At 37.2% G+C, this 10,334-nt stretch overlaps 1 protein-coding gene across 2 annotated transcripts; it reads left to right on the plus strand.

The window, feature by feature from the left end:
- Positions 1-805: 805 nt before the first annotated feature.
- Positions 806-8,038, plus strand: LOC306885475 (acidic leucine-rich nuclear phosphoprotein 32 family member E-like). Of its 2 annotated transcripts, XM_079442021.1 has the most exons (8): positions 947-1,140; positions 4,696-4,845; positions 5,312-5,434; positions 5,587-5,749; positions 5,935-6,065; positions 6,153-6,207; positions 6,297-6,413; positions 6,669-8,038. In XM_079442021.1, the coding sequence occupies exons 1-7, from the start codon at positions 1,087-1,089 to the stop codon at positions 6,377-6,379; spliced, it is 759 nt and encodes a 252-aa protein (XP_079298147.1). In that variant the 5' UTR covers positions 947-1,086; the 3' UTR covers positions 6,380-6,413; positions 6,669-8,038. The 2 variants fall into 2 exon arrangements, with proteins under 2 accessions (XP_079298146.1, XP_079298147.1); XM_079442020.1 differs by having other exon boundaries at positions 806-1,140; positions 6,297-8,038.
- The last annotated feature ends 2,296 nt before the right edge of the window (positions 8,039-10,334 follow it).

A 10,334-nucleotide genomic window follows, 5' to 3' on the forward strand; every position in this document is an offset into this window, starting at 1 on the left:
TTAAAAAAAGTAAATTTCTGATATTGTTTAAGATATACTTATCACTTGTGACATTCACAAACAAACATGTAGTCTATCCTAATGACTGTTTTATGCAAAAGATTATTCACTTCTTCTCTGGCAGCCTGGATAAATCAGCTTAGGAGATCTATTGTGGTGTCCATTCCATTTCAGGGTCAGTGTGCCATGAAGCCCTGGTGGTCACCTTGGTGTATTGCACTAATGCACATTGCTGAAAGCATTCATTTTACATCAAGGCTTATTTCCGTCTAAGGTGGGGACAGTCGTTTGTAAGATCTTTTAAAAAGAATGTAGACATTTTTGAAGAAAATTTGGATCATGAATTTTTATTGGTTTAAAATAACAATGGCCTGCTGGTACTCACTGCTGGGCCTCGTAGAGTCTGTGGAGAAGCGATCAGCAGCACATTACATGGGACAGATGGCGCAGCTTTTAAGCCACCATGACTGTCTGGGTTTATGGTCAGCCATTTTGTGTAATTATTGCATGGAAGATTCTCAGTGTTTAAGAGTATTATGAGATCACTTGTTTAAAACAATGCACAGCGTTTTATTTGTTTGTAAAGAAAATGTGTGCATATGCCAAGATAAAAATATTTTTAATTATTTACTTTCTTCTCTAATATGTTAGTGTTCACTTTAGACTTTAAAATACATAATTTTAACCTGGACTCCAAATTGATTTGGTTTACTGGAGTATTAAAGGACATCGCTTCCAGGCGCCAATGAGAACAAAGAGTGGGCGGAGTTACAGTTTGAAAGCTTCATACTGACGTTCTGACCGACCCGTCTAAAATCTACTGCGCGCGTATTTCCAACCAATCACGACTGTCTACAAAGACCGATTACGTTGACAGGCCGATCCACCAATCACGCTTTCATAAATAACAACGATCCAATGAGAGCGCAGTGGGGCGGAACCTCAGGAAGGGGGTTGGGTGCGAGGTATCATGGAGGATCAGTTAGAGAACGGCAGCCATTGAAGATAGCCGAGCCGTTGGTCCGTGCTCCGGAGTTTCTGAATTTTTTTTTCTTTAAACGGTAGAGAGCAGCGATCATCAACAAAATGGAGATGAAGAAGAGGATCAGTTTAGAGCTGAGGAACAGAACTCCAGCGGAGGTGAGAGCTTTAATTAATTATTATTTTTTTACGGAACGCGAAATGATCGCAGTCCGTCTATCCTGCAGGTCAGGAACTGCCCGTGCACTCCACAGCACCACATGGGCGCTTAAAACGATGCGAATACACGTTTTAGTCATGAATGAATGCATCACACAATGCATATATAGATCTATACACCAATATTTTAAAACAAGTAGTCAATATAATTGTTATGTGTGCGCGCAAAACTCTTAGTGAGTCTTTTGTGAACTCGTTACATGGTCTCCTTCGCCATTGCATTAGACTGGTCGTTGTGGGCGTCCCAACTAGAACCTCAAAATAATGCACCTCAATTTTTAAGACCGATTTTTGTTTTGATGGTTCAGAAATAATTTGTATTACTCAACAAGTGACGTCCAATCCGGTATTATAGTCCCCCGAAACAACAATATTCTCGCTTCCAAAGAGAAATAGTAGAAACTGAAACAAAACATCAGTAGGCTATTGTAATACGATTTTAGAGTCTGACCGTCCATATATGCAAAGCACCGAGCGAAAACATCATCTCGTATAAAAAGTTTATTGTGGGCAAGCTTCACCGATGCGTAACGTTACCTCACGATGGCTTCTCTAACATTAGATTAAAACGAGCAGTTTCTTCCACAGGCGGACATCTTACTCTCCAACTCTTCGACATTAGACATTCAGGGACCTCCTCAGGCCCTCAAAGCCATTTAAGAGCACAAGCACATATGGAGCTAATGTCGGGTCAAACAGTAACGTTATAGTTAAGCTGCTTCCGCAGCGCCTCGCGGTGTGTGCGGTGAGGATGCTCGCCTCGACGGGCGGGGAGTGGAAGGCATTTTTTGTTGCATCAATAGTTAAGGCGCAAATGACGGTGTTTTGTGGCTTTTACCGTGTTTTTATTCATCGAGTCGAGCGATTTCTGATTCACTGTGTTTACGTGCTGTGACGCGTAGAGCCAGAAATAGCTGCTGGACGGATGCGGGAACCGTTTTAAAAAACAAGTTGCTATTTCCCTCCGTGCTTACGTTATCACCAACGTTAAACAATATGCTTTCGGCTTTATGAAGCATATCCGTCACTGTTTTATTAATTGAAGGAATGTGGCAGATGGTGAAGGGGCGAGCCCCCCCCTTCCTCAGATTTTAGTAGATCATTGTAGGCTTGGCTGAACCGAAGTAGAGAAGCACGCTTCTTTTGAATGAATGGGATCTTTTACACGAGCTTGAGTTAATACTCCGACGGAGCGGACGTGGCTTTTAACTCGGCTGTAACTTGCGTCACCAGTACAAGAACTATATATATATATATAGATATATAGATAGATAGAAATCCGAAGTGGAAGCATCAGGCTACATTACACACACATCACGTGCTGAAAAATGTCGTATCTTTACACAAGGGCAACAAGTTATTGAATATTTAAATTTTAGGGCTGCAGTACACTACTGTGTGCGCGCGTGCGTCATAAGAAGACCAACATGTTACTCAATGACCATAAACGCTGTTTTCTTTTATTGTAAATATTTTTTAAGTGTTTAAACTTAATTGTTTCATTCTTTTAGGCAGATATACATCAATGTTGTTTACAATACCCTTAAAGATAAATTCTACTATTTTTTTGTCTTATCCCTAAATAATATTTTTCATAAAATTATTTTAAAGACATTTTATGCTTTCCCCGAAAAGTGTAAATACCGTGGGGCTCCTAAAGTATTGTTGGTTTCAGCAGTCCAACATAGCAAAGAGCCGGGGCTATATATTTTACAGACCAATAGCAAAGAAACCTGTTTGAAAACACTCATTGACTACGTTTACATGGACATCAGTAATCTATTATTTACCTTATTCTAAAGAAGACAATATTGCGATTAAGGTAAGGGATATTCCGTTCGTGTCCCCGTTTTACATGTTATAGTACATAGACCGATTAATGGCACACGTCCCCTCCAAATTACATCTATAAACACACAGTTCGTCTTCGTTATGGTGCCATTGTGGGTGCTTCATTTTTTAATTTTACGAAAGCTTCAAGTGCAGTTAATTATTTGTCATGCTATACATGCAAACAGATGGCTGCGTTGTTGAAGCCATGCTCTTTTGTTTGCTGTCAAACGGTTGACCACTGCTGTGTGTGTACCTTTTGCAAAATGCGGCGAAAAATATTAATACTCCACTTCTTAATTTGATTTGTTTACTTCAAATATGACTTTAGCCGGATTAAGGTATTCAGAAATCTCTGTTTACATGGTAGATTCTTAATCAGAGTATTGTCTTAACCCTTGTGCATCAATAAAAAAAGTTACACTTAGGTCCATAGTGGACAAAAATGTCCATGTCATAAAAATTGGAAGCTTGGGAGCAGAGACTTAAGTGTGGTCTCATTTTAAAGAAGACCCATGGCAGATTATTGTTGAAGTAAAAAAAGTTTAAAAAGTGAAACAAAAAAAAGTTATACAGGTTTAAGTTTATGAAAATGATTTATGAACAATATTTTATGAATATTTTATGTATGAAATATGTTGAACTCTAAACCTGCTAGAAAATCAAAGCCATAAATCCAAATTTGAGGTTGATATCTCAAAAAAAGAGCTTTCAGTAAAATTTTGTTTGGGCGCAGTACCAAATTTTCCCCATTAGATGCCAGCAAAACTCCGCTGGTGCACACAGTGCTTGGATTTGGGATTTGCAGTAGAGTTTCTCTCTCAATTTTTACAAGAACACACACACAATTTTTTTTTTTATGACACTCATAGAAACCACACTCTGACATCTATACCAACACACCCACACAATTATAGCTGCATTATTTATCCAATTGGCTCAATAATACGCAGAAGCAGAAAACAGGAATAAAGCAAGTATTTGCTTTATAGACCAAACCTGAAAAAATGGAACCATCTGGTAAAAAATAGTAAAAAAAATTCATTTTGAAGCCTTGCCAACAGAATGAAAGCCTATTAACAAAAATTGCATAATTTTACAGTTAAACGGCACTGCGATTAAAAATAGCAGTTTTAATGGGTTTCAATGGGGACATTTTTTCAAAGGTCCTGAGTGTGAGTATTTTTTGTACGGAGGGTAAAATTGATTTTTTGAAGGAAATGAGGGTGAAATATTAATTCCAATAAAAATAAACACCTGAGCCAAAATTTATGCAGTTGGCATTAACACAGGCACACTTATAACAAAAAACAAAACTGAAATGGACAAAAATGTCCATAAGGTCGCACAAGGGTTAATCGTGTTCAAATCGGATTATTGTTGTCCATGTAAACGTAGCCATTATTGTTGCAGTACCGTTTGATGCCACTAGTAGAGCATAAAGTGAAACCCTTCACCTCAAGTGTGTAACAAATCTCAAAATTTCAGAAATTGAAAAAGAAAAGAAAAGTAAAAAAGCTTATCATTTAATGGGCTACTGGACTGACTACTATCACTTACATCAGCAGTTGTCAGATGTTGCAATTTTAGCCTTGTGGTAAATCATGCCCATAGTACGATTCTTTGTTTACCAGTGTCCTAACTATGTTTATCTCTCTCTTGCAGGTAGCAGAGCTGGTGGTAGATAATTGCCGCTCAAGTGACGGTGAGATTGAAGGCCTGACAGATGAGTTTAAGGAACTGGAGTTCCTCAGCATGGTCAACGTGGGTCTCACCTCCATGGCCAAACTCCCCACACTGCCAAAATTGAGGAAGGTCAGTCAAGAGATCAAGCATTCAGTTCGGTACACACCAGGCAAAGTGCTCTTAACAAGAAGATCTGTTGTGTTTTAAGTTTAATGTTCTAACCATGCAGAAAACGGATACCGTAACACAGTTTACATATTAATGTAAACACGTTGTATTATTAAAGTGCACAAAAATGGATGGAGAATGCCCAAAGAAAACTTAAGAAGTGTGACGTTGAAAAATATCCTTGTTGAATAAGTGTAGTTGTAAATTGTCTTATAAGCATATAAATGGGTATATATATACATTAATGTCGATTAGTATTACTCAGTACTTGTGTTATTATGCTGTAACAGCTCAAATTGGTTTCTTAGAACATTCATTGCTTTAATTGTTTGGGTTTTTTTTTGTTTTGTTTATCCTGTTAGTATATGTTTCAGCCTTTCCAGTATATGTTAAGTTTATTTTAAGAGCCATTCTCTCTTTATTACAGTTGGAGCTGAGTGATAATAACATCTTAGGGTCACTGGAGACACTTGCAGAGAAATGCGCCAACCTGACTTACCTTAATTTGAGTGGCAACAAGATCAAAGAACTCGGCGCACTAGAAGCCCTGGTAAAAACACTGATACATTTACACTGACACCACAACATATTTCTGAATATTTATTTTTTTAAGAAGTGAAGGTACAGTTAATGCAAAGTCAGATGGTCATTATCCTAAGAGTAATTTTTTCAACCTTGATTGACCTCATGCTCTTCCCTCAGCAAAACCTAAAGAACCTGAAAAGTTTGGATCTGTTCAACTGTGAGATCACTACATTGGAGGACTACAGGGAAAGCATCTTTGAACTGCTGCCTCAGGTCACATACCTGGACGGCTTTGATGCAGAAGACAATGAAGCTCCAGACTCTGAGGTTGATGATGATGGTAAGAACCATGAATTAAGATTGTTTATGCGGGCAAGTCCTTTTTGGTGCACATAGTTATGATCCTCATCCAATGGATACGTGGATAATTGTAAAAAAAAAAAAAAAAAAGAAACATACATATGGTGCAAAGTAAATGACATAAGTATGTTACATCAATTCATTATTTCTACTACTTTTATGCAGATGATGATGAAGATGGAGAGGAAGGAGCAGGGCAGCTGGGAGAATACGAGGAAGAGGAGGAGGAGGAGGATGAGGAAGGCTCAGAGGGTGGAGAAGTTGGACTGTCCTATCTAATGAAAGAGGACATTCAGGTGATGTATCTTCCACCTGTTTTTAACATTCACAACCAGTTTTCCAAAATGTCACAGCTGGATAACGACAGGTTCCTTCTGTAACAGGATGAAGATGATGATGGCGACTATGTAGAAGAGGAAGAGGAGGAGGAAGGAGAGGGTAAGAATTAGTCATGCAACCTAACATTATGAACTTGTCACTTTTATGTTGAACTTTTTTTTTTTTTTTAATGACTGTGCTTTGTGTAGAAGAGGAGGCTGAAGTTCGAGGAGCGAAGCGAAAGAGGGACGCAGAAGATGAGGGCGAAGATGACGATGAGGACGACGACTAACCCTTTGTTCGACTTCTTGGAAACAGTGTCCAAGGTGTAGATCAACCCTGAAAAAGACCGTGATCTTGCAGATTGTTTTTTTTCTTTGTAAAACCATAGATAAATCACTGTAGAGGCTAAGTGTTTTCTTTTATAAATACATTATATATTACACTATATAAAAGGGGTTTATTGATAATTCATTTATAGCCATTCCAAGTTTATTCCCCACGCGTAAATCAGTATCATCAGGGGGTGGGCAAGGGCATGAGATTTGAGATTTCCTGATTGTAAATAAGCTGTTCAACAGCCCATTCAAGACAGCACCAGGATTTCACCACTGAGAGAAGACTGCAGCGTACGTTTGTCCAAATCCACAAACTCCTGCTCCCCAAGACCTCTGAGGAGGCAGAGCGTTGCCTGCTCCTCATCTACCTCTCCAGGTCTCGTTCTCAGCCCAACACGGAGCAGCAAGCCAATCATCTCCAACAGTCAACTCCTTTGTTCCTGGATCAACCAATCGCTGCCAAGGATCTTGTCACACTCTTTATATGGGATGGTCTCCACTTGATTCATCTTTTCTTGTAGATCAGTCTCGCGTAGACAGACCAGATGGTATGTGATCTCGTGAATTTTAAAGCGTGATGTATGTAAATGTGATGTAAATTGAGCAAAGATGGGGAGTCAAGCTGTAGGTTGGCAAAATAAAATTTCAGTTTTAATCTCAAAGTAGTTTTTTAATAAAGAGAGCAATCTTGTGTAACTTATGAGCAGTTCGCCCTTTTTCACGTTTTATGCAAAAGTCATCTTAGACGTTAAAATCGAGATTGGTTCAATTTTAAGAGAAATGCCATTGCTGGAAATTTCTCAAGATGTTCAGGTTTAACAGCTTTGTTGGATTAAACAGTACCCTTGAGTACCTTTCTACCTTTTGTCTTGCTGTGGAAACAGGTTAGTTTCTACCTTTTGTTGAGGTATTTTACAGAGTAATACCTTTAATCTAATGTTCGTATGGCAATATGTATATAGTATCTGTTTCAACAGGTTGTGTTTTATTTTCCTTTTTTTAACTAATCTGTTTGGTCAGTTGTTTTAATACAAAGCACATGTCAAAGGACTTGCATACACACAGGTCACCCGTTTAAATTTCAAGTACTTGGTTGTTGTGCGAGTGTTGTATTTGGGGTTTTATGTGCTGTAAACCTCTCTCTAAAAGGATTTTAGTTTCGTTGGATTTTGATGTTTTGTTTTAATGGGTTGTTTAGGGGTTTTTTCTGTTTCTTTTAAGTTTGCAAGCTCCTTTGTCCAATTATGAGCTCAATTTGAGTTAGTTGTAATGAATGAGTGAATTGTCCTTTAGATTATTAAAATGACATGGGATGTTGTTCAAAGATGGACCTTTTGTCTGCTAAAGAGTTCTGTAATTTGATTACACAATTTGGGATTTTCTCAAACTGAGACCATGAACTGTCTGGAAGCCTCAAACATGGGTGAAGAAGCACGGTTTTTTAATGTCTCCAGATTTGATGATAGAAAAATGTCTTCTGATAAAAATTTCATTTTTTCACAAAAATCATTTTTTTTTTTTTAGATAAATTGGAAAGATTTATAAAAACCCTTACCATGAATGCAACCTGGTGTAAGTTTGATGTGGAAAATAAAGGAAAAACCTTTCACCATAATGTTCTTGTGGTTTAATTTTGTATAAGACTTTGAATTTTGAACTTAACTGACTTAGTGTAAGTAGGGTTTTTCTTTAGCTTGAGCTCTACAGGCCTGCAAACTTTAATTTTATACTGCACTGCCGTCTGCAAAGCCTCCTACTTGGATCATTTCTTATTAATGAGTTACACAAACTTTAAGCAACAGAGCATAGTGGAAAGGGGTTTTGCATGTGATCAACAGACAGAGTTACCAAAAGTGTCATTAATTAATCAGGAGTAAAGCAATCACCATCCAGCCAATAGAGAAACAGCTGCAACAGTGGGAGGGTGGAGTCACTGTGATGCACATTAATTATTCAAAGATTTGATAAGTGAGAGTGTTTCACTAGGTGATAATTAGTAGGAAATGTTAAAACAAAAAAAAAGGCTATTGAATTTGAACAATACTAACTACTTTGACAGGATTATCACAGCATTTATAATTAATTTCTAAGTTAATTTAAATCCATATAATCAGTAAACGCAAAGAACTTTTATTTCACTGACTCCATAGAAAATAAAATACTGTTTAATTTGAGATCAGAATGTAACATGAACTTTTATAGCTGTCAGTATGGACACCACATCAAGATTGTGGCCTTTATGTATGTGGGGGGCCAGCTATAGACAGGCATAAATATCTGTCTTGCCCAATCAGAACTTAGGCAGAGACAACATAAATTTTTTATTTATTTATTTGTGCATTAAGAGATCTGAGACAAGCTGTATGTTGAGAATGTCTGAGAAAGTGCTGAAGATTGGCTTTGACAAATGTGTTTATAGATTGTGGTTAAGACAGTCATTTAGCCTATAAAAATACAAAAATAGACTAAATGCATTACTTTACAATACACTTGAAATATATTTATTTGTCTCCTTTATTGCTTTCATTTTCTCTTTTTGGAAAAAAGAGTGTTTGCAGCCTTTGTATATTGACTGGTCTGTGCTCGAAATGTAAAGGGAGAGAATAGACTATATAGACCAGTTTAAAAAGAAAGAAAGACAGTATATATGCCAGCCCACCCTTCTATAGCTGCCAACAATCAAGCCTGTCTCACATCATACTTTTACAACATTTTTTATTACCATCAAAAATAGTTTAGTTTAAAACACCCTTGTACCTTTATTTATCATTTAAGAGTTCATACCATTCACAGAGGTGTTTATTTTTCATATTATTTTCTCATCTTCTTTTATTGTTGCATTCCATAACTTTATCATCTGATCTTTTTAAAGTCTTTTAAGACTTTCAAGATCCATGCAAACATTCAGTTTACACCTAAAAACTGTTAAACGGTTTGTTTGTTTTTCTCACAAATGTGTTTTTGGAACAAGAGTATTTTTAATAAATATCAGGTTTGGCCAAGCAACCACACACTTTAAATGTTATACATAATACAACTTATTTGTTTCAATTTTTGTTGAAACTTACCCCATATAGTATGACAACATACCACACTAAGTGTCAACATGTGTTCACAGAATTATCTTTATTATCCTGAACTGGCATCCAAAATAAAAAATAAATAAATAACTTGTTTCTAATTCTGTCACTGTAACATGGCCTTCAGACCAGTAGAGGGAGCTCATTTACAAGTAATGCATGTTTTGTCTTGGGCATATAATCATACCCACATTATGATCATATACCAATAATTCAGGAGGTTTTAAGAAACTTTAATTATGTTAATATATCCCTGTCATCATAGTTTTTGACTATGCGTGACGATAAACAAGTCCGTTCACAGCATCTTTGAATCTTCTTTTGCACAGAGGACAGTGATATTTTGTCTGAATGCAGAGTCTGTTTGTGATGTACAGTGTATTACAGACACCACACCAAAAGAGTACTCTATCACAGAATGTTTCAGCAGTGTTCATGTACATTACAGCTTAGATGAATCTACAAACACACACACACACCCTACAGCTCATCCATGTGCATGCTGCCTCAACCCCCACAGCAGCTGATGAGCTGTAGCATCCAATCAGGAAGCCCGAGTCTATGTAAGCCTTAAAAGGAGTCAATGCAGTGAATGGCCAAGATCTGATGAGCAGTTATGATGAGTTGCAGTTATGATTTAGCTTTTGTTATATGACACAACATCTCCATTGCTCCCAGGGGAAAATTTTATATTAACAATGCTTTTATGTGCCTTACATCAGATATTTAATAAAACCACAAAATCCCCAAGAGGCCCGAGGTAAATGAATAAAACACAAGTGGCACGCAGATACACTATACACACAACAAAGCACTCTAATCTTACTTT

Source organism: Barbus barbus, assembly GCF_936440315.1.
Source record: "Barbus barbus genome assembly, chromosome: 19".
Lineage (NCBI taxonomy): Eukaryota > Metazoa > Chordata > Actinopteri > Cypriniformes > Cyprinidae > Barbus > Barbus barbus.